General features: G+C 38.5%; 1 protein-coding gene across 1 annotated transcript; it reads left to right on the top strand.

Moving 5' to 3' along the window:
- The first annotated feature begins 1,226 nt into the window (after window positions 1-1,226).
- On the top strand, window positions 1,227-25,370 carry CCDC66 (coiled-coil domain containing 66). The gene is made up of 17 exons (XM_086618804.1): window positions 1,227-1,296; window positions 2,823-2,887; window positions 5,087-5,109; window positions 5,894-6,314; window positions 7,131-7,266; window positions 7,436-7,539; window positions 8,507-8,631; window positions 13,094-13,347; window positions 13,714-13,798; window positions 14,582-14,743; window positions 16,232-16,379; window positions 16,789-16,911; window positions 18,213-18,691; window positions 20,013-20,050; window positions 20,316-20,602; window positions 21,043-21,170; window positions 24,973-25,370. The coding sequence occupies exons 1-17, from the start codon at window positions 1,286-1,288 to the stop codon at window positions 25,054-25,056; spliced, it is 2,673 nt and encodes an 890-aa protein (XP_086474930.1). The 5' UTR covers window positions 1,227-1,285; the 3' UTR covers window positions 25,057-25,370.

Genomic DNA, 25,370 nt, shown 5'->3' with positions numbered 1-25,370 from the left:
AGCAACACTGTTCAAGAGAAGTCTTAAGGTCTTAACGTCCTTTGAAACGAAGGATTTCAGCACGCCTCTGGCTTTAAGGGTAAGCTTAAATGTCCTCTTGAACAGTAAAAGCTCTAAACAGGCTCTGAAGCATTTTACTGAATCTGACTACGCTCTTTAACAGCCAAATCCTCCTTGCCTAAGTCGAATACGTGTTTCCTAAAAACGAGGCAAAACGTGGATGCATTTAATTTGCATTTTTACATATCCTGTTCTTCAAGAAGCTATACCTATAAAACAACAAACTGGACAGAGCTCAACACACAGCCCCTAAAACGTTCCTCAAGAACATCCCAAACGGACCACGGATACCCACCCCCACCTCGGGCGCGCTGTGGGAGCCCCACCACGCACAGTGACGACCAGAAAGTTCAACAGGACCGTCGCGCAGAAACCATTTAGGTCGCCTAAAGTCACGCAAGCACAAGAGAGCCTACGGAACAGCACCACCCGTCAGAGACCGCCAAGTTACGGATGAAGAACGCGCCCCGAGGAGCCGACCCGCCCGGCGCCCGAGCACAGGGCGCCCAAGGAGGGTCGCTCCCGCGACTCCCCACCCGCCTCTCCCGCCGGCGCACCCGGGCAGGCTGTCCCGGCCGACTCCTTCCCTCCTCAGCTACTTTCCGCTTTCCCTCTCTCCTCTCCTGACGGGACTCCGAGCCCGCCGCTCCGCGCAGAGCAGCGGGCGGGTGGAACCCCTCCCCGGCAGCCGCTCTTCCGCCATCCTCGGCCGCACGCCCCTCTTCCCTACCTTGTTTGATTTGCCAAAACCACACTATTAAAAAAAAAAAAAATAAAATAAAAAAAGCGTGAGGGGAAGGCGAACCAGAAGCACCCCCCTCCCAGGAAAAGTGGCCGCTCCGGACGCCGCACAGCCGCTCCTCCGCCATTCCCCGCGCTGTAGCGCACCCATGTTCTCGGCCTCTCCCCCCGCCCGTCCCTCTTTCCCTGCCTCCCTCTGCAGCCACCGGAGCGCCGCGGGTAACCGCCCCGCCATTGCCGTGCACGATCGGCGAGGCCGCCGCAGCCGCGGGCGGGTTTGCGCGGAACCTTCGGCGCGTTGGACTCCAGCCCCCACAAGGCCTCGCCGCGGCGCACCCCGCAGTGTGCGAGGAGCCCATTGGCAGCGCCGCCGTTCCGCGGGCAGCCTATGGCCTCCCGGCTCACTGCGCCGTGGTGGGCAACCGCTGTACAGGCAGAGCGAGCGGGCGGGCTGGGCGCTTCCCGCCGCGGCCTCCGCAGAGCCATGAACCTGGGGTAAGGAGGGCGAGCAGCAGGGGCCCGCCGGGTGGCGGGCCGCCCCGCCCGGGCCCCCAGCGGCCCCGGGACCTGCCCGATCGTCCCCTCTGAGGGGAATCCTGCGGCCTGGTAGCGCCAGGGCGCTTAGTGCCTCGCCGCCGGTAACGGGAGCGATCTGCGTGACAGAGCCGAGGAGTTCACAGGCTCCTCTCGAGAGGGCTTCGGGAAAGGGTCTGCAAAGCGGTTTGGGGGGCGAGATGCTAAACCCGCCGCGTTTCAGCGGCGCGACAGGACCGCCGCTGCTGCGCGCTGTCCGACCCGGCCGGCCGCCTGCCCTCCGCAGCGCGCCGCAGGGAGCCCGCGTGCCCCTTCCCGGGGACTGCGCGAGAGCCCCGGGCCCTCCCGCCGCCCCCGTTCACCGCATCCCGCCCCGCCGCCTCCTGCTGACACCGGGCGTCTGCAGAGAACAGGTGCCGGGCTCGGCTGAGCTGCCGTGCGCCGCTGGAACGTCTGGAATTACAGCTTCGGGCGCTTCTCTGCTGCCGTGTTAACGAGAAAGCTGCTTGCGAGCTTTAGACATGTTAGACTTTTATTTTAAATTTTATTTTTAAAGATAACCGTTATTTTGAACATCAGTCTTTGTAGTAGATGTCTCAAATTTGTGCATGGAACAGAGAAAAACGTTTGGGTGCTTTACACTCTGTCCTAGTTTCAGCTGGGTCAGACAGTTTTTCTTTTCAGCAGCTAGAACAGCTTCATGTTTTGGATTTAGTCTGGGATTTGTTAGAAGAATGTTGATAGCGCACTGATGTTGATAGTTGGTGCTGAGACATCAAGGACCTTTCAGCTTTGCCCGTTTTTGCTGTGTGGGGAGCATAACACGCTTGGGGGAGCACAGCCAGGACAAAGGACCCTTTTAGGGTTTTCTAGTATTTATTATTAAATTATTTTTATCTCAACCCATGAGTCTCTTTCCCTTTCTCCCTTTAATTTTCTTCCCATTCCCCTGGGGATGGAGGAGGGTGAGCGAGTGGCTGTGTGGCATTTAGTTGCCAGCTGGGCTCATACACCTACTTTTTTTCTTTTTTAGAGCTCTTATAATAACGTTTCTTCCACTTTAAAACGTGGACTGTTTTGCATGGAAGCACAATTACAGACTGCTTTCAGAATACAGCTCCTCTTTGAGATCAGCGTTGGCTTTCGGGGAGACTTGTTAGCATTTTTTGGAGCACAGTTTATATTATTGGATTACTGAGTTCTTGGGGGAGGCATATTGCTAGGTATAACAATATAGAGTGTTGCCTTCAGCATGAAGATTTACTTTGTAAGATGCAAATCCAAATTTTCCAGTATCGATTACAAAAATATACCGTCTTCCAGACCTGTTGATTTTTCATCATAGTAAGTTCATACAAACGTAGAAAGCCTGAGGTATGAATGACCAACAGTAAATGCAGTGTTATAAGTACATTTGTTATTAATGTAAAGATCTTACTGTTATCAGATTACTTACTGTTTCAAATTCCCCTTCTCTCATTTTGCAGAGATGGACTGAAGCTTGAAACGGAAGTGCTGGATGGAAAGCCTAGGCTAATTTTAGCTTCTTCTGGTAATTTTTTTAATCATTTATCTCAAGTAATCTTTAAAGCTTCTTGAAGTTAAGCTTAAGATCCAAGCAATGTGAAGCACAGCCTTATTGAAATATTTTTCAAATTAGGAGGAATATTTGTGCATTGTTATTTACACGTTGTCTTACTCACCAGCTACCACTGTTCTAGGTTGACTGTGAACTTTTGAGTAGTCTGTCCACTGGTGAACAGCTGGCAAGTAGTCTTGACTCTTTACAGCTTTCCATTCATTTAAAAAAAAAAAAAAGTTAAGTACTATTATATATTGACTGACATAACTTGAGAATTTCTGTAACTTTATAGCATCTTACCAAGGAAAGAGATCTAATAACTCTCTGCTTAATTTACACAGAATTACATCATTACAGTCACTTGTCTGTCTTTAAAGCAGCTTTAGTATTTGGCAGCTGACATTTATAATTTTCAGTAAGCAGTTTATTTAGACCAGATCTCATTACTACCATCTGAAGGTGACTTTTCCAGTGTATGTTCATAATTAAGCTTTAATAAATTGTATTTTTGTGATTTGTCAGATAGATGTTTCTACACAAGCACAAGTCCACTTTCCCTAGCTGTTCTACATAGCAGTCAGGATACAGAAATTCTCCGTTTAATGCCCTCTAAATTATATTTAATTTTCTGCATTTACCAGACAGCTGTCCAATGAGGCATTATGGGATATTTTGAGTCAGTAAGGAATACCAGTCTACTGGAAGCAGAACCTTGCAACACCTATAAACAGCAGTGCTACAGCTTTCACTTTTTCCAACCATTGTTAACATCATGAGCTGGATAGGGGCAGCGTACGTTCCAGAGTGCTCTGAGATAAAGCATTACCTTTGACTTAGAACTAGCCTTGAACAAGCAGTTGTCTTCAGGAATTAACACGTTTATACAACTGATAGAAACAGCACTTCCTTGAATTATATTGTGTCAGAAATTGCATCAGATTGTATTACTTCTGAATTTCAGTTTTCTGCACTGTCAAATACTGCTCACAGTCTTAGAGACTAAAGTAGGATTAATCTGTAGTAGCATAAGCAGTTGCTTGAGATACTTTTTTCTCTTTTACACAGAAAAAAAACAAAGGAAACAACCCATAAGCAGCACTTGAGATTTCACCGTTATGTATCTCCTCACTATGATGGCAAAGACCCTATTTATGTTTCTTTCTCATTTCCACAGAGAAGTTTGGTTTGCATAGCATGTAGAATTCCATCTTATTTAATTTCTGAATAGCCAGAAGTCAAAAAGTGACTTCTACCTACTCATCTGAGAGTTGAATGCTTGAGAAACCAGTGATAAAGACAGTTGCAGAACACCCTTACTACTGAAACATCAAGATGGTTCAGGATTTAATGCCTGTCTCTCCAAGACAACAATTTAGTATACTCCCAAGTTTTAAAATGTTCATCGATGTTGGAAACTATTAATCGTGTGTTTTTGCAGACTTTAACAGTGTTCCCCAATGTCTTTAACTGGTAATACAAATAAAAAAAGTACAGGTGCTACCAGTGCAAAATGTGTAGCAACCACTGTCAGAGCAATAATTGCACAGTGCAGCTGAAGAAGCCTTAAGTGTTCCACTAAAACGTCATCCCTGCTATTTTCTCCTCTTTTTCCATTAGCCATATGTGCAGGACTTCTTGTGTTGAGTACCACATTCTCTCTATTAATATTATAATATTCTTTATTATTAAGTATTACATTAAAGATAGTACTTGATGTTATTTTTGTGACCACTACACCTCTGTGCATCCTCTAGGATTTGGGTTAAAAGACCGAAGAGTGTTTCAGGGCCTGGGTGAGGGTCACAGTAATGAATGGTGTGATTATGCAAGTATTGTTTCTTTAGGCTGTCAGAGATGCAGATGGATAACAAGTAGTAAGATGGGGTTGGATGCAGGGACTGTCCTGGAAGGATGTGACACAGAAAGCAAACTGAAAAATCACAAAAACCAAACAACTGCAAATAAGCCATTATCACAGGGCTCTCTGAGAAACAGAATGAATAGCAGGGGAGGATCAGACTGCACAATAGTTTTATTAGATCTATATAAAACTGGAAATAGCTACTGAAATATATCTATATAACAGTTTATTAATTTCTGAAGATTGTTTTTCAGGAGGAAGTTGTTATTAAATACTTCTCTCATATGTTTGTGTTTGTTTCCCAAAAGATAAATCAAAGCCTGCAATGAAGGTAAGTGGAAAAATTACTTGTTTGGTTAGAGTGCACAAATTAATTAGTTAATTCGTTAACACAGAAATTTGAGAACACATTTGAAGTGTCTAAATACTTTTAATCAATGATATTTATGAAAGATAAAGATGTATTTGTCAGGATCATAATAGCTGTTACAAAGGATGAATTAAAAGTTCTGTGACTACTTTTACCTTTGCAAAATGCTTTAGTTTACTCTGCCAAGAAGTTACAGCAGCACATTTAAATCAGAAATTTCAGATTCTGGTAACACAGAGATCTGAACTGTGTTTAAATTCCAAATTAGTCGTATAGGTTGTCTCTGAGTAAACTGGAATGGAGTGGATTGAAGAAGGAAAGAAAGCAGAAAAAGGTCTCAATACATAGGAGATAATTACAAGTGCACATCAAGGACCTTGAAAAGGATAAAACTTTAGTACAGAATGGAAAAACCAAGATTGAAATAATACTGTCTGTATAGTGAAAACATATACCTGTTGGAAGCCAGGCTTCCAAAACACCAAAGAAAAGCACAATTAACGTTTATTAATTCTTTTAAATGTTATGCTACATATTTTTCATACTGTCATTTTTAAATATTCAAATTTAGGTATTCCTAGTACTCATAAAGATATTGCATTAGTTTATACCGAGTTAGTTTCTATTGATGTAACTGAGAAGAAAAATGACACTGATTTTACTTCTTACTTCAATCTTGGTTTTGTTTGTTAATGCAAATTTATTTCCTCATTTAATATATGATGAAATCTTATTGCTTTAACAGATGGGTAATAAAGCCAGAGCACCTAAACAGGCATCAAGAATAAGGCATACTGGGTGTGTTCTGAGGTCAACACAAAATGCTTGTATCAAGCAGGAGAACTTAACAAAACCAAGGAGTGAATCAAGCTTGTCAATGAGAAAAGGTGAAAAACTGCAAGTTACCAAACATTCCTCACATGAAGCCACAACTACAGATCGCAGTCTGATTTTGCACAGAGATAGCACAAACAGACATCCCAATGCAGAGAACCCTAATGTTGTTAAAAAAAATACACAGAAACCTCAAAACCGATGTGTATCAGCTGAAGATCTAAGCAGCTTGGTGTGTTTAACACAAGAGCAGCTTCAACAGATTCTGCTGACTGTAAAAGAAGGAACTAGAAGCATCTCTGAGACTCATAATGAAAAGCAAGAGGAAATGGGTAAGATACCAATAGTCAAAAAAGTTAAGTTTCATGGAAACAGAGCAAAATGTGAAAGCTTAACTTGGAGTTCAGAGTCTATTTGCAGGTTGCAGAGATGTCACTCATGTTTAATGGTCTCAGACAAAATACTGTTTGCTGTTATGGATGTGAAATTGCCTGCTGCTGTTAGGAACGAAGCATTTGATAGTTTTAACAGAAAAAACTAAGGATTGCTTGATAATATTCCAGTACTTCGAAGAGCAAAACACCAAGCAATTCTGTCAATATTTCATGCAAAAAGGAACCATTTTACATAGGAGGAAAAAACACAGAAGAACTGCACTGTGCCATTACAATTAGGAGTTTGAAAAAACACAGTATCTCAAACAGACAGGCCTTTCTGGTTTTCTGAAGAGTTCAGGTCTTGCTATGTGTCTCAAGAGCAGTAGTGCCATTTTCCTCTGGACCAAAGATTTATGTGTATCTCTTTGCCTAACTGTAATATTACTGTTGAATAGGGTTTTTTTTTCTGTTCTTATACTCAGAAGCATGAGCTCTTTGCCACCAAGAACAAGACACACTGCAGTTCAGTAACTAGAAATCTGAGCTTTTAGCCCAGAACAGCATTTACTCGAAGTCTAGTATTCTGAACGTACCCTGAGACGTTGTAAATCACGTGCCTTAACCATGCAAGCAGGGCTGAAAACAGTTTTGTTAAACAGTGGGGAATTTGCAAATTTCTGCTGTTAATAAAGTATTTAATTGATGCTGAAGAAAGTTTAGTGGTAATGTATATATTTATATAGATTTTTATATATTTATATTCTACCATAGCTACTAATGAGGCATCAGAGGAAAACGCTGTAATGCTGCTCAGAAAAGCTTGTGAAGTTTCATCTGTTCCTGACGAAGCTAACTCTGATTCAAGCAGGAAACAAGAAGCATGTCCGCAGCCAGGACAGAAAGTTATGTACGTAGATAGGTGCTATTGTCTACAAAAATTGTATCTCCAATGAAGATTCGTATTGTAAATCGTAATCACAGTAAGAATCTTTATAAATGCTAAATAAATAGTTACCTTTAAAATTAACAGATCAGCTTTTTAGGTAAAATTATTTTTTTCCTCTCCTTTTCTCTAGAAAGGATTCGTGGAAACCTGCTGACATGTTTAGTATGTTGGGTGAAAGAGAAGGGGAGAAAGCCTTATTAGAATTTAGAAAGACCCAATGGAAGAAGGAATTAGGTACTTATGATATATTTTTGACCAATTTGTTATACTCAGGATGCCAAAAAACTTTGTGTTCCTTATGCTTTTTTAAATTTACTTGTTTCAGTGCAGCTTCTACAAATTGGAAAGTACATACTTCTGTTAGTCTCCAAAACAGATTAAGATTCTTGAATTTTAAAATTTTATGCAAAGATTTTCTATAACTTCTTGCAAAAATTCTTGTTAACCAAATAAATATTATCACAAATAAATATACTCAGTTATGCTTTGTATTTTAGGAGTTACTTGCCACCAATTTTGTCATGTTCTGCCAGTATCTGGTAGCCATTATCATTAACAAATTGATTTGGTTTTTAATGGGAAAAGCATCACCCTAATCTGCAAACATGACTGAATATATCAAATTGCAATTTGAACTTGAAACAGTTTGCAGTCCTGCCCCATCACCCACCAAGGGGAATCTCTGTAGAAAAATTAAAATGTTTAACGTGGTAGTAATTTCTCTCTGCCAAATTAAGCTTTTTATGATTCACAGGCAGGAGTGTTGTGTTTCATTTTCAACTTGGCTGTAGATGATTCTTCATTGTCAGTAACTTCCATGTATAGCTCCATTGGTTTTAATAATATTACAGTAGTTCAAGACTGATATAATAAAACGGAGAGAATTTACATACTTGGTTATTTCTGTTGGTTTTCCCTCTTCCCCTGGGACATTGTTAAGCCTTCAGTGTATTGTAGTCGGCTCAAAGAGATTCCCCAATTATATTTGTGGGCAGAGACTCAGCCACCATCCTCTTAAGAGCAAAGTCACGTTTAGACTGATTGGTCAGACAGTGGTGACTTTCTCTTGTAGTCCATTTTACAATTAAAATTACAGAGTAAACATGCATTGCTGCCTGTTTTTTTAAAAACAAACAGAAAAACCAATCCTGCTACACATCTGTATTAGGAACTCTTAATAGAGTTTTTTTTTTTTTTGAAGATGAACAGGTAGCATTGAAGAAGAAACTGAAAGAAGCTTTGGAGGAAGAGGTGTGTTATTTCTGGGCAAAACCTGGGAATAATAAAGCCCATAAGGAGAATGTGGAAACAGCTGACTCAGATAAGGTAAGGCTATCGATAAACACAAAAGAGCACACAGTTTCCACTGCGCTGTTCCAGAACTATTCAACTTCTAATTCATACAAGATTTTCTTTTCTGTGTGAATCCAGTAGAATCCAATCTCAGTAGTCACTTTAAGCTCTTTCATGGCATGAATTGCTGCAACCCTCTGTATTGCTCCGATTTTTAGCTTCACAGATTAAGATCTTTGTAGCATGAACAACCCACTCCTGTCCTTCCATGTTGATTCCTAACTAAATCTTTCTCAGTTCTGTTTTGAGGAATAGTCTCAAATGTAATTCCTGGTTATATAATTATTCACATTGTTCATGAGCTCTCACATATATTTGATTGCCTAGATAATAAGCATAGCAATTTGACTTTTTACTCAAACTTGCCTTTTAAGAAGTCAGCTGTCACTCTGAAAATGCTGTGTCAGATAAAATACACTCAGATGAGACTGCTTCACCAGTGAAATTGATTGCTGTTAAACGAAGTTGGGGTTGTAAATTTCTTTTTTTGTGGCATATTCAGCATTCCTAGAAAATGAACCACTCTGCCCCACAAGAATTTGTTTCAATCTACATAATTAAGAAATACTGAATATGAGATGCTTAGTTACAAGTTTTGGCTGAAGTTTTAATGAATAGCAGCTTCTAGAAATATAATTTTCTTGTTTATTGTATGTTAAAGGCTGTTTAATACAAACAAAACAGGTGAGCTAAATAGATCTTAGACAGTGGTCACTTTATTTGCAGACAATGTTTCCAGCTCACTCAGTTATTGCCCCTGAGGAAAACTATGTCTGTGTTAACTGCTTTAACCACAGAGGCCAGTAAAGTTGCACAGAGTGTTCCAAGTGCTCCAGCTGGGCAGTCTTCTGATTACAGTTATTCTGACTTAGCAGCTGTCGATTGCCCAGCAGTTTGTTTAGGGGTAAGATTTTAAATCACATGCAGGTTTTTTTTTACTTGCTTAGTGACAACAGATTTGTATCTTCAGTAGTTCTTTTAAACCAGAAGAATTCAGTAGACCTTTTTGCTCTATCCAGACAACTGTGTCTGAATGAACATTTATCAAAATATTGATGCCTTGAAGACTGAGCATTTTTAAGGCTGATGTGAGGAACAGTGCTAGAGGTGTGAGCTGAAGTGCTATTCAGCTTTTAAGTATGCATTAAAGAAATAGAGAAGTGGTAACCTATCAGAAATAGAGGACTTCAAAAAAAATATATATTTATGGCAGAAGGTTCAAGAAGCACTTTTTCAGTTATTGCTAGTAGTCACTGGTTGAAGAGTGGTTTTTGTCAGATAGCATTGAAAGTTCTCAGTGCTACTGGAGTTTATCCAGTAAGAACCAGGAACAGAAGGTGGTCTCTAGAATGTACTTGAGACAGATCACTACTAATTAGATCATGGTGCTGAATCTACCAGGAACACAGACTGAGCAGCGAACCATAGGAAGAAGGAAGGGATTTTTATTCATGATGATACATATAAGTAGGGTGGGTTTTGAGTGAGAGGCTGATGGTTCAATTTGAATAGTATTCAAAGACTGGCTTATTTAGCATCTTTCTAACAACTGAAGCGTTTTTATGGAGCAGTCAGACACTTGCTACGGTTAGAAACTTACATTATTTTTTGTGCAAGAAAACAGCCCAGTTAAGCCTAGCAACTGAAGGCAAAGTTTTCTGCCAAGTCTTTATTATGTGGCTAGAAAAGGTACTGAATTTTTTGTACAAGGAAGAGACTAGCACTTATCTTATTTCAGGAGGTTGTGCCACAGGAACGACCTTTTAGTGCTTTGAAGTATGAGCAACAGAAGAAGTGGCTTGAAGAGCTGGACAAACAGAAGGAAGAAGCTAAGCTACGAAAAATAGAAGAAAAACGTAATTTATCAAAGGTATCTGTAGTTTAGAGGGACTTTTTGGAGTAAGAGGAGTTTTTCTCTCCGTTTTTGTTCTAAGAAGTAAAAGATGAAATCATAGCCCTAATGAAGTAGCAGCAAAGATGTAATTACCTGCAGCACATTCTGGTTTTCACTAAGTCCATAGGACAGTGTAATTGAACATTCAGCCAGTAGCTGGTCCAACATTTCGGTGGCAGAGAACAGACTACAGTGTCCCTTTTAGAGTGCCTGCTGCAGAGATGAAAACAGTGATATTGCTGTACTTTTTTTTTCTTTCCCACCATTGTGTGAAAGCACTAGGGTTCAGAAGGTGGAGAGACACTTTTGTAAAAAGACATTTTCTGTAGAGTACGGAAGGAGATGAGAAAAGAGAAGGAAAGTTGTAGACAACTACAGTACGTCACAGTTGTGTTCAAATTCTGTTTCTAGAGATATTGTTTTGATATGCATATATACACATGCATGTACACTCTTATGAAACTTTTTTAAACACTTTTACTTCAAAAAGTATTGAAGAAAATAGCCTTACCTTTTTTACTCTTTGGTTTTTCCAGGCTGTTGAATGTAGGTCTCTTAGGCTGGATCTAGAAGGAAGCTGTGGCCAGTGTAATTGCTTTGCAGGTGGAGTACCTGAAGCAACTTTTAATACTGGAACTATTGGCCAATTTGATCAATATATCTTTTACCTCAGAGGTTCTTTGTATGGAAGCTGACTTCTTTCCTTTACCTATTACTATTTATACTATATTAGCAGTTTTAAGGTCAGTGGAATGCTCTGCATTCTCATGCAGCCTGATACTGACACACTCTTCCAAAGACTCTGTCTTTTGAAGTGACGAAACCATGCAGTGAGACTGTACTATTGCTAGAATCCAGATTTCCAAATTACTGTACACAGCTTTAACCCCAGGATTAGATCATTCACATACATGAGATGTATTCATATCAAGAGAAATTCTGTAGTATTAGTTAACAAGAACCTTGATTACCAAAACTTGATTGGTATGAACATAGTCTGTGGCCTTCTCAATTGAAAGGCTACAGTTTTTACTCTCAACTGAAGCATTTACAGCACTTACACAATTCCTAGACAAATTCTTCATTTTAATTCTACAGTTTGTAGAAGAGAGCTTTCCTACTCACCTCCAGTAAAACTCCATGTTGCCAAGGTTGGTTACATACCTACACACAGGTTTTTTATTTCCTGAGTTGTTGAAGAAATCAGATTTCCTTTCCAAATTGAGCTTTATAACTGGAAAGAGAACACAGCTGTGAAAGGCTTCTTCATTAGCTGCCTTGGTTTTAATTTGATAGCTCTGCTGTGGAAAGATGGCTGCAATCCCCAGTGAGGAGCCTAACAGTAATCTCACTTCCAGCCTCCTTTTTGAAGGGAAGTTAACATGCACTTAATCTCGTTTTCTTCAACATATTTTTTTTCAGGTCTTGTGTATTGCCTATTGCGATATTGCAAATATTGCACCATAGACTTGCATAAGAATAAAGTAGTTTTTGCAGCTACTCTGATCTGCATCTACATGCTTCTTTTAAAATAGGTGTAAAACTTTTCTAACACAAGGGAATTTTTAAGGAAGGGACTCCTAGAAAGTTTATTACATTAGATTATGCTAAGTTTTTTCCTGCAGAATGCAAGTTTTGAGGCAGCCATTCTCCAGTCCCTCCAGAAAAGCAGTTCTTTTGGTCAGAAGAGAACCTTCTCAGTACTTAGAGCAAAACCAGAGGCCCCATAGGTAAAAATCTTTTATTAGTGATATGTTGGAATGTCCTAATGGCCAACACTGAGCCAAAAAGATAAGCCTGGGTGGTACAGAACAGAGACTTAAAACGAAGTATGTCACTCTACAAAAGTTTTAGGTACTTTGCTAGGATAGCAGTGGTGGCTGCTGTGGGTAGAAGAGGTTTTTGAAAGAAGGCTTATTTTATAATGGGCCTGTCTTAGCTCAAGGTAGGAAGTTAGAGATAAGTTATCTCTGCCCAAAGCACATTAATTCTGCTACCATCCAGAATTAAAATGGAGAAGGTAAATGTAGGACAGGGTAAAAGATGGTCACTTGTTCATGTTACTAGAGAGAGAATATGCACACAACAGGAGGAGAGTATGGCAGACGACTGATCTCTCAATCAAGCAGTTCTCAGAACTATTAGAAAAATTACGGTATAGAATAGTAATATAAATTGAAAAAGCAGTACCAAAAAGGCTGAATCCATGTTAACTTACTTTTTTCTTTTTCTTTTTTTTTTCACTTTCTAATTCTTGGTGGGTTTTTTTTTCCTGAAAATACAGTAGCAATATGTTTTTGCTGACCAAGTATATGGATCAGCAGTATAATTTCTCATCTGACTTGCATTTTAAGCAACAGAGAGACTTCTGTTTTCCCATTTAGGGAATCAACTACTGGCTGTATTGTAGCCCCATAACAGAGCTTTTCGATGTTACTGTTTTACAAAATGCCTCTTGTCTGTTTGTTAACCACACTTTATAGAAACAGTGTAATTGAGCGTGTTTCCATTTTTTTTTTTTGTTGCTTCATATTTATTTAGGCTGAAGAGCTTGACAGATGGGCAATGCATTTTGATTCTGTAAAGACCCACCTTAATGCTAATGCACAACACCCCTTAAATGGAATGTACAAAAAGCATCCTGAAAGTCTTTGCCTGTCACCTGACCCTAAGGAGCTGACTGCTTTTGTTCACCCTTTTTCACCTGCAGCTTTAGGCAACTCCATGCCGTCAAAGGTGGAAAATGCAGAAAAAGCTGCTAAAAACAGTACTTTGGAACACAGTCAGAAAGTCAGGTGAGTGAGCTTTGTAAGGACAATCATCTTCCCAGCCAGTATATTTCTGATACCTCCTCAGAAATAAAAAAAAATAAAAAAAATTGAATAACACTCTTTAAATCTGATCTTTGGATCTTATTCATTTGACATGTTTTTTTTTCAGAAATACCATTGTTTCACTTTTGAAAGACACAAGTGCTTCCATTGTACATTAATAAAATTTACTGCAAATAACCTTACTTTGTTCCTCAGTAAAATGAAATTCATAATTGTTAATTATTACAATAGGATAGCCTCAATATGAAGGTATTACTTGAAATCTAACTCTAATTCTAGGATTATTCTCTTATGGTTAAAAACACTTACATGTTTCTTTGTTGATAGTTTCCTCCGTTCAATGACAGCTCTCCTGGACCCTGCACAGATTGAAGAGAGACACAGGCGGCGGCAGAAACAGTTAGAACATCAGGTGGACTTCTGTTTTACTAACGCTGTTTTAATGAGAAGAAAGGATGAAGGGTAGTGTTGTCACATGAATAAAGCATGAGATTTAATACCAGAATCCACTGAAGTACTTTACTTTTATGCTTCAGATTACATGTTTACAGTTGTTTAATGGTATTTCATTCAGTTGGACTCTATTGTTTTCTTTTCATACTTGTGGAGAGATGATTGCATTTTTGTAACTGAATTCTTGCCTCAAAAAACATACAGTGCAGTCTTTAGAGCTCTAATAGGTTTATGTTCATTTTTCTTCAGTCTCCACTATCATCAGGAGGACTGATATTTACAGCTAGCCACTCCATGAATCTTTACATTTTTATCTGCTTTACTGTCATTTACATTACTTCTGTCGCACTCTGACTGAAGGTGTATCTGCATGATGTGATGTCTCTAGCACAGTGTAAAGAAGTCTTAGTATAAATGTAATGAGCCTGTTCTGGTCAAACTGTTATTCTGCAAAATCAAAATACTAGCTTACAGTACATAAGGTAGAAATCAGACCACCATTTCTTTACAAGAAAAGTAAAAGCATTTTTGAAAACATAAAAAGCTACTTTTGTTTGTCTCTTGTGTATTTCAAACTGCTTTATCGGGCTGGTGGTTCTAAAAAAAAAACTTTGATAGAAATTGTCTTGATTTTTTTTTTATATTTGTCCAAATGCAATTATTATACATGTATATGGAAATATATGATATAACTTATATGTTTAATGTTACATCTTTTGACTTTCCATTTTTTCTGATACAGAAAGCAATAATGGCTCAGGTAGAAGAAAAACGGAGGAAGAAACAACTGGAGGAAGAGCAGAGAAAATGGGAAGAACAAGAGGATGAACAGCGCCTAGCACGAGAAAAAGAACAAATGCAGAAACAGTTTGAAGAAGATATGCTGAAACAAAAACAAAAGGAGGTGGAGTTCTGCATTTTCTTTAGTGCAGATAGTCTGTAATAATGCTGGGTTTTGAGGAAAATGGTTCTTGTTCTTCATCTTTGAAATGATGTTGCCTTATCATTTTGAAAAAACTGTCTGACATTTAGACATTGGAAACCAAAATCTGCTTTCTCAATTAATAAACTTGTAACACTATACAAGTTTAAGGCAGGTTTCTTTTTTTGGACAAAGGTCTTTTCAGGAAGAGAAATGGATAAGAACTGACAAAATGGAATTGTAGTTTTAAATAATCCAGAAACATGCATTTTTTAATGCAAAATTTAAATAAAAAGAAATATCTCAAATTATGTGATCCAGTTATTGTTGTTGGTAACTTGATGCTTTTACAACGCTTCAGTACCATGAACTTTATCTGACTGGATGTGCTTTCACTCTGGATTTAAGGCTTTTCAGAATATACTCTGGAACAGTCATTTTAAAAGTCATTCATGTTTTAGAGCTTTGTCCTCTGTAACTATTGCTGAGCTTTACATGCTCCTTCCATACAAAAGTTAAATCAAAAGTAACATTTTGACCTTTGGTAAGTACAAATTTTGCATTTGTATACATTTACCTGTTACAGAAGAGTCTGTAGTAGGTTAAAAGCCTTGTCTGATGTTTTATTCTTCCTTTTGGCACAGTAGCCCTTTGCTTCATATTTGGAACAGTAGCAGAATTCCAAGATGTCATAAGACAGTGTTATTCCAAAAACACACCTACCTCTCATAGCTGCAGAAATATGGATCCATGATTTCTTTGCATTTTCTAGATAGCATTGTATAGCATCTGCCTGTAGATGCTGGAACAAACTGGTAAAAAATAAGGAAAGTCATCTTTCTCTGTAATAGCTCAGCTCCTTCAAAACATGTTATGCTATCAGTTGTTTTTCTTTCCACTTGCAAACGCAGTAGGAAGCAGGGATGAGGTGGTATTAGCAGTTCGGAAAGATTTTCCTTGGCCCACTCTCCTGCACCTAGAACCTGCTGAGTCTGGAAATAGTAACCTTCATATTTATGGATGTTCTCCTTTTGTTAGGGAGGCTTCTACTGTCTCCTTTCTGTGGAATTAATAGGAAGGTAGATTTTTTAATTATTTTTATTTAGGCTTCTTTTATGTCATTAAACTACATGATATAGGCAGTCATAGATGGCTGAAATCAGATCACATTTAGGAGAAGATGAATTTATTAGGAAGGAGATAAATATCCACATAACTTTGAGGATATAAACGCTCGCTTTTTAATGCTGGGATAGAACATCTTCCGTTAGCACAGCAGAGGTTCTGAATTTTTAACCATAAAAGTTACGTTACATATTGCATCTACTCACCTAGTTTTTGTTTTAAAAAGAAAAGGCTTTACTCAAAATAAGAACATATGTAAACCTTGAGGATTATATGGAGAGTAAATAATCCTATTAATTTTATTCTCAAAATAAATGATCACCTATATTTACCTTTTTTTTAAAGGAACTTGTGACTGTGAAAACAAATGAGCTTTATCAGACAATGCAGAAAGCTCAAGAATTAGCACAGAGATTAAAACAAGAACAGCGCCTTCGAGACTTGGCTCAGAAGGGACATGACACTTCGAAACTTCAGAAGAATCTTGGTGTTGGTAAGTAACAAGTCTTCTCATGTTCAGTTTGCCTCTTCCTTTGGCGCTTGCATGCAGGTTGTTAGTGGGCTTTGTGTTGTTTTTCTTTCCCCTTTGGCATTGCTGCTTACAGAGCTTTTCAAACAAATACCAGTGTCAACTAATACAGAGAATATTGTATTTTAGTAAGCTTCAGATACTGTATTGCGTAAAGGAAGGAATAGAAAGATATTATCAGGAATGTATAGGGAATATTCAGACCTATGTGCTGTCCATTAGGTTTCCAGTGAAAAAGGGAGAGTATTAGGATCTGAACCATCGTTCTCAGTCTTGCTTTGAGTTCTAAACCACAATAGTCTGATAACTTGATAGCATGGTTTAAATGGAACATACCTTACTAAATCGAACTATTTTACTTATTTCTTTTTAGGTAATACAGAATTCAAAAATTGTAATACTGATATTTCATATCAAAGTCATAATTTTTCTGATGACAGTAAGAGCCACATTGATCAGCAGACTTCTCCTCGGAAAGACACTGCTGTACAGACAGGTATGCAGCCCTTAAAATTAATTACTCTGATGTACCTTAAGAAAGAGAGTGAACAGCATATTTGGGAAACTGAGCTATAGGGCCCAATCACTGTAATTCAGAATGGAATAAAACTAGAAAGAAGTACTTGGATAGACACAGGCATGTTGGAATATTACAATATATTACTGTATTCTTCTAAATAAATTACATGTCTGTATAGTTGTTACTTAGCAGTTACGGATTCAAATCACCCAGTCTGAAATACTGTGTCGACTTACAGTCATGGTAACAAGCCATGTAGGACTCATTTTATTATGGCATTTAAACATGGATCTGTCGTAGTCTTCAGTGTGAATGTTCCCAAGTTTATGTAACGTGGTCTGGTGTTGAGCAGGGCCGGGCTTCTAATGAATCCTTGAAAATATCGGCAGAAACATTGTCAGTAATTCTGGAATTAGAAAACTAGACTCATTAGAAAATGAGAGCTTACATTCAAACCTTTAGAAAGGCTTTCTACAATTCTTGCTAAATACCCAGACGGAATTACAGGTCCATCTAGATAGAATGCTTTCCAGTATTTATCTTGATTTTGTATCACACTGTTAAAAAAACCCAGATCAAACAATAGGGCTGACCCTGTTAATGTTGTAGATGAGATGTGAATGAGCAGATTTGGTGGAAAATTACCGTCACTTTTTGCCTTGTATTTAGAAATTTATTAGCTGCTTCTCACTTGCAAAGTGGAAGCTTTATTTCTATTTGCTTAAGCAGCAATTAATACTTTTGGTTTTGGCAGTGCTGGTGGAAATTTTACTGTGAATTTGGAGAGTTTACAAACTTTGTGGTTTTGCATATACCCCTTAGTAAAGAAAGAAGCTGGATTGTTAGCGATTTAAAAATTGAACAAAATATTTCCATTGGAAGACAAGGATTAGGAAAGTAAGTGCTGTGAATATGACCAAATCATCAGCATGCTGAAAAACTAAACAGAAAACTGTGTTTTGCCCTTTACCATTGGGTACCATGACAGAAGTAGAATTCTACATTTTAAAATAATGTGGCTTCATTTTACATAAATTATTTTGCTTTACAGTGACTTGATTTTGTTCTCTAGTATTTTTTCCCCCCCCTCCTTATTGAGTTTGCTTCTACTTGGTCCTATCTATCTTCCACATCAAAAAGAATAAAAAAACATTATAAAACTGTAACAACCAATTTTTGAATAAAATCAGCAATGGTAGATGGATACACATATAAAAAGTCAAACAAGTAATCTGAACAGCTTAGATGTGGAGTTAAAATACAATATTTTTCTTTAGATGACTTCAATACTTCAGCATACACTGAGTCAGCTGAGGAGAGAACTGTATGTTGCGGATCGCCTGATATTTCCATAGAATACAAAGAAACCTCTAGCAGCAAAAATTACCAGAAGGAAATGCTGTTTATAGATAAAAATAAGTTTTCAGGAAAAGAGAATGGTGGCTATTACAGCGATCTATATGAACAATATGCAAGAAAAGAAAGACAAATTAAGCCTTCAGAAAAACACAGCAAAAGACCTGACTGGAACATAAACAAGCCTGAGAAAAGATATATTCCAGCCTCAGAAAGATACCCTAAAGAGCTACAAAAACAAAGGGAAGAAAGCAAAGTAAGACGACAAATGGAGCTGCTTCAGTTAGTAGAAAGAAATACCCCTGGGAATCTCTGCCCAAAAAAGAGCGGTTATGCAGACAGGTCTCCTTCACCTCGTGAAGAAATAAATATGAAGAATAAGGGACACAGAGCCAGAAAGGTAACTATTTTGTCTTTAACAACAACGATGTGTATTTTTAAGAGTCTTGTTCCACACAGTTTTGCCTCGATGGGAATTCAGTTCTGTAGCTCAAGCATTGAGAATTTTCCTCTTACCTTTGTGTGAAGAATGGTATTACAGCGGTTTTGTTCTCCATGATCAGAAGAATCTACTCAGATTTTGTGACTTAGCTTTTACTGTTATTTCAATCTGTTCTCTTTTCATTGATGCATTATGTAAACAGGGAGCTTGATTTAAAGCAGTGGGCAGGATAGAATGATGTCACTGACTTCCTCTTTCTTGTCCAGTCACACTGTGGTGAGCGTTGAGGTATAGGAGTACCTGTTCAAGAAAACAGTTTTTATTTCTGCAAAGAATACAGATTAATGAGGACGTACTCTATTAGTAGTCATAAAAATGCATTCTTCTGAGTGGAGTTATTTCGTCTCCATTTGCAGTAAGCATGTATCACTATAGCTTGTGGCTGGGGAAAAAAAAAAATTCATTTAAAGAAAATACAGTCAAATATATTCATGCCTTTTCTCTGTCCCTCCCTCTCCTGCTAGCTCACTCTCTGCATGCATAAACATCTCATTTCCTCACACTTTCCAGTAGAATAAATCTGGTGTAGGAAAGGTGGCCACTTCAGTTTTGTTTAGCCATTTGTTTACTGTGGCTACGTACACGTTTTAGAAGCTGTAGGTGTTAAAAAAAATAAGTGAAAATACGTAACTGTTCACGTAGGTGTCTTTAAAGATTTATTCATTTCTTAAACTGAGTTTGTTGGTTTATTGGAGGTTAACAGTAAATTTAAGTTTTGTGCTTACATGATTGAAAGGTAAATGTTCAAGAATTCTGTATCTGAGAAATGGGGCAATGAATTCTAAGCAGGTTTTTAAGAGAAGTGAGCGTTGTGTGATCCCATAAGCAGCATGGGATATGTTAATACTTTTCATTTAAATACTGACTGTATCTAGAAACGTGACCTTTCCTTTCATAATCATTATCATCAGCTGAACCTTTCAGCTTTATAAATGCAGCTTTCCAAGGTCATTGGAAAATACATATAGTAGTTTTGATAGTGCCTAGAGCTGCCAAAGACATAGAAAATTGGAGCAAATCCTCCTGTAATTAATTTAATTTAGTTCTTAGACATTACAAGTGTCTTTAATGCAAGTGTTGGATAAATACCTTTCTCCTGAACCCAGCTCAAACAGTCCTTTTGGAATTTCAGACCAAAGTTGTCTTGAAAAATCAAAGCATTTAATATAAAGACATGGAGCTTTTTATTTTACTTTTTACTTTCTTGGTTTTCTCCTAGGAAGAACAATTAGATAAGAATCATTTGAATGAAGAAAGGTATGTCAATATTCTGCATTAATGAAATGTATAAATACACCAATAGCGAAATAGACTTGCTTTTCTTTCCTGATTTTTAATTTTTTTAAAAAGAATTGTCTGCTATTAAAAATACATAGACTAGACAAACTGCTGGTATAAAAACAGCATAAATGAGCAGAAGTCCAGTCCTCTGAAGATTCTTTGTCTATACTGTTAGAGAAAATTCATCACATCATTACTTAAGCAGTTTGCAGGTTTTTTTAACTGAAGTTGTTTCATACAGATCTGAATCACCACCTGTTCCAGCAGTTAAGAACAGATTACACCAAGTACAGCAAAAACAGATACATGCTTCTAATTTCCTGATGCATAACAACAATAGCAGAAGAGAGAAAAACATCAAGACAGATACACAGCAGAGGAGCTCCCCTCCTCCCATTACCGAAGCTGGAAGGCCTCCCTCTTCACAATTCATTCCGTATGTTCGAACAAACGAAGTATATTACCTTGATCCCGATGCACCAGTGACTAGACCTTCAACACACGACCCACAGTATCGACAGTTTAATGGTACTGGAATGTATTTGAACTGATTAAGGTAGAAGAGATGTTACAGTGATTTAGAGTGCTACAACGTAGTCAAGTTGGTATTTGTTTTACTGAATTGTGCAGTAACCTGTGTGTCACAGCCCTGTGCAGAAAGCCTACACCACCAATTGATACTCTGTATTAAAAAAAAACCCCACAAAGTTTAAAAAAAGAAAAAGCAACAAATTTGTTTATTTTTATCTTTTTTGTCTGTTTACCTTTAATGAAGTACGATTGCACTTCTCTGGTATTATTGTCTACAGATTTGGGTTTAGGAATCTAAGCGTTGTTTGACTTTTCAATAGTGATTGTAATCTAATAGCAGCCAAAACCTGATTTTGACAAGCTGTGAAAATCTACTGCTTCAAAATTAAAATTGATAGAGAGTATTGTTAACTGATTTGATATACGTTTTCTTTTAGATTCTTACCAAATGCCACGACAGATTTTTAGCTCTGATCACGTTAGAGATCCTCTTCTAAATCCTGACGTAGTTAAAATCAGAGACAGACAACAAGCAATTCTCAAAGGATTGTCACAATTACGCCAGGTAAGCAAAAAGTTACTGGATAAACATGAATGTACACATGTATGAAAGTCAAAATGAACATTGCAAACTATTACATAGTCATAAGCATTAGTCTTTAATTCATTTTTCTGTCATATATGGTGTTTTGGGCCCTGTCCTCCGCTTTTGTTTCCTCTTAGTAATTCTGCTTTTCATGCATTACTGCCACCTTTGGACTGTCCTTAGAGAGAGACGGTGGACTCCTTAATCCTTATGTTAGCTGTGAAATACTGGAACACCTGAGAAAACCTGAGACCAAGAGGAATGGCTTTATTTCATCTCCAGGTTTTGATAGTTAGGGTTGCTTATAATAAGAATGTTTCCATTTCAAGGGGAGAAAGAATAGTATTTTAAAACAACACTAGAACCCTTGTTAATGAATTTCACTTTGGCATTCCATGGGTAAGCTAGTCACAGCAGAGCAGTGTGCTTGGTGGAGAGGAGTTAGTGGGCTGGTAGTCATGTGTCAGTCCTGGAAAAATACTGCAATTTGCAAATTTGAAGTGTGAACACTTAAAAAAATCCTTCCAAAATAGCTATTCTTTTTTTTAACATGTAAAATTCAGGATTTGTCAATCAGCCAGATTTAGTGAGTGAATACAAAATGAAATTTAGTTGAATCGTACACACATGAGCTCCCGAGGCAGAACCCTGTGTATGTTTGTATACATTGTTCTATTTGTAGTAAATTACTGGTAATTATAAATCTACAGGATTGCCAGAAGGATTTTGATTATGGCGAGACTGTCTCTAAGGATCCACACTGCACTAAATTAAAGAATCACATATGTAAATATGTGAAGTTACATATTTTCCTTATTGGAGTAAGAATACCAGGAAAAATACCGTCAGGCATCTAGCTACTAAAACACGAGTGAATTCAATACTCCACCTGTTGGCCACGAGATGTGGCCCATAGCAGATTCAAACTTGGATCTGGACAATCTTACAGTTTCCTTTTGTGCTTCTAAGTGGCCTGACCAGGGGACTGCAAGATAGAAAAAAACATTTAACTTTTAGGTTTGCATTTTGTTCTTGAAGAACACTAAACATGTGTCAGTATCTTCCCTTGTTTTCAAATAGCTCCATACTAAAAGGATTTTGCTGCTAGCAGCACTGTATATTTTTCTTTGCCTTAAGGGAGACAAAAACGCATACATGATCAAAATAAAGAGAAGACAATGTGACAGACTCAAGTACAACAAAACTACAGGTAGTTACACTGTTACTCACCTGCTGCCCTTTAGACAGACACAAGTTCTGCCACGCATACACCGTGCTTCAGCAGTAGGGGAACTCCTTGTGCAGGTGTAGCACCCTGGCGCTCTGCAAGTTGCTAAGAAAAGCTGTAACCCACGAGCACTGAAAAGCTGCCAGTCTCTAATGGCTTCCAGATAGGTTTGACTTGATCTGCTCTTCCCGGATGCTCGTTAGCAGTTTTGCTAAATATCTACAACTGTTAAGGATTTGGTATTCAGGCTTCATTTGCCCCTGGTGTTCTGGTTAAGAGTGAAGCCAGCTGCGAAGCACAGTTTGAGCCTTGTGCTTGCTGAGGTGAACAAAAGCCATGGATATTTGAAGCGATTTTAAGGTGATAATATCCACCTGGGCAAACTTAGGAGACAGGAGTCTAGGGATATTTTTGATACATAGTATATATTCAGGTCTTAACAGTGGCTAAAAACGAATGTTAAGGTTATTTTTTCAATGGACCTTAGTTCTGGAAGGGAGTTAAAACATGCAGAGATATTCTTTAAATATCCTACCAGCTGCAGAATGCATTTAGGACATTAACTGTTGAACTGGGGTACATCTTGTATACCTATGTGTTCTATACTCCTGCAGCTGGCACCTGTTTTGCCTGTTATTTTACTGAGAAAGGAAGAGTAACGCAGTATTTTGTATGGAACATAATTTAGACAAAGAGCAGAGTTTACTTTTCCATTTCAGAAGATAATTTAGTCTTGTTTTTAAAAATTTTATATATATATTGGATTGATAGTTTCAGCATATATATTCACAACCTATTTGGCCATTCTTTAGCCGCCTTTTGTCTGGAGAATTCGCAGCATATTTGACCAGTCTTTAACCTTTGCAATACCCACCCAACGAGAGGGATAGGCAGGTACAGCTGGGTGTGTGCGGGACGGTCTGGCTGAACTGGCTGACCCATGGAAGACACCAGTGAAATCAGAGGGCAGACAGGGCCTCCCTCTGCCAAGGGAGGGTGGTTTGTCATGGCGTTTGTCACAAGACAAAACAGAAAGGCTCTTCCTGTATTTCGGGTGACAGCAGTAATAGGAACTATTGCCAGACTCCTGTTTTCCTCACTGAAATCAAAAGAGTCAGTGGAATAAGCCCAAGTTTATCCATCCAGCAAAGTGAATTAAGTGTTTGTGAAAAAAAAGGGCCAAAGAAAAAGGACGAAAACCCCACCTAGAGTCAGTGCGTACCAGAGCAGCGTATTTTCACTCAGGCACTAAAACCACCTGCCAGCGGGTTGCAGCCTGCCGGGGCTCAGCCATCGCACCAGCCACCAGCAGCCTGTCCGAGGACACGCAGACAAACCTCGGCACTTGTCCCTGTGGAGAAATTTCACAACTTTTCTCCAGGCCCTTTCTATCACCTTTGCAAACGATGTGATAGACCTTGTTCCAGTTTTCAGAGTTACTCATTTCTCACCTCAGCTATGGGTTGATTTAAGGCAACTTATTGCGTGATTTTGTTTTGTAACATGCTACTAAATGCAAAAAACACTCTTATATAAAGTAATTATTGATAAAGGGACTGAACAAGTCCACTAACCTATTAATAGAAATAGCAGATACTGTTGATGAGTTAAAAAGCAATTCAGGAAGTGATTGAAAAGCTTCCTGAAGGATGCAAAGTCTCACAAACGGGCTGCTTTGCTAACTGAAGCCAGTTCTGCATAACTTCTCTCCCCACCTGTGCCACCAGGAGTACCATATCCAAATTGTTGTAGTACCTGCTGGCTTGTGTTAGGTCTATAGTGAGCTGTGTCACGTGCTTATAACCCTTGTCTTTGAGAAAAGTCCAGTAACTGAGGAAAAATACTGTTGTAACTTTTAAACAAACGTCCTTGGTACCAAATTACTTCTGACATGTCTAAACCGGCTAGAGACCAAGGGGCCAGATGTATCAATAAATACAATCCGATCAGTAAAAAGACTGTTTCAAATCTAGGAATGTACCTGACAGCTGTATCATGTGCCACCTGTAGCCAAGGATACACTTCCAAGAGTTTTTTATTACAGGTTTTCTCCATTGTCTAGTACTTGTGAGAGCCATTAACAAAGCAGGAACGTTTATCCTAAAGCATCTGACACTGTTCTACTTCAGACAGTAACGCTGCCCTGTATCTTACAGTGTAACTTAAGACTAAAGGCTGGTACCCATCAAAAGTTTTGGGTTCAGCTTCCTACAAGAATACATAGAATACCACAGACATAGTGACGTTTCACAGAGGAGCATGCAAGTTACATTTAATAGAGCAAGAAAGTCCTTTTTTGTCTGCACAGCCAGCCCTGGAAACTGGACGAGCTTCCCCCTCAGCTATGCTTGAAAGTCTTCTGCAGAAGACAGGAAATGTGGAGTTCCTGCTCTACTGAATGCATTATGTTGTACTGCTTTTTTTGGAGCTGTGTATTCAAAAAGCATTGAGCTTTAACAAGTAAATTGTTTTAAATATGAAACGGAGACGCTTTGTTAGTTCGGGCTGCATGAGGAAGACAGAATATTCACATTTATGTTCCATTTATTTCAGGGCCTCCTGCAGAAGCAGAAGGAGCTGGAGACAGCTCTGCTTCCCACTACAGCTCAAGACGAGAACTTTATTTCGCCATTTTGAGAGGTGCATATGAATATTCTGAATTCTTAAAACGTAAAGGCACAGCACTTTCTTTGCTACTGTAATTACTTATGAAACATATCTTTTTTATAAAAGATTTAAATTATATGAGTTTTGGTAGACTACAGGGTCACATTGCTTTTCATATTGAAGATATATTAAACTAATGATGGTGTGTGTGTTTAGAATGGTCTTCCTGCTATTGAAGACTTGCCCGTTTAATATAAACCACCAAAACACTGTATAAAAATGTTACGTGGGTTTTTGTAGAACTCAGTGTCTGTATTTTGATAAATAAAAAGATGAAGATGCAT

This window comes from Tauraco erythrolophus, chromosome 12, assembly GCF_009769465.1.
Source record: "Tauraco erythrolophus isolate bTauEry1 chromosome 12, bTauEry1.pri, whole genome shotgun sequence".
Taxonomy (NCBI): domain Eukaryota; kingdom Metazoa; phylum Chordata; class Aves; order Musophagiformes; family Musophagidae; genus Tauraco; species Tauraco erythrolophus.
The sequence above is the reverse complement of the archived record's forward strand: the minus strand, read 5'-3'. Positions and strand labels throughout refer to the sequence as shown.

Excerpts from the sequence above, each read along its gene's own strand:
- CCDC66 (XM_086618804.1), top strand. Across the intron at positions 7,540-8,506 it reads CCAATGGAAGAAGGAATTAG|ATGAACAGGTAGCATTGAAG; the intron begins GTACTTATGATA and ends TTTTTTTTGAAG. Across the intron at positions 8,632-13,093 it reads AAACAGCTGACTCAGATAAG|GCTGAAGAGCTTGACAGATG; the intron begins GTAAGGCTATCG and ends ATATTTATTTAG.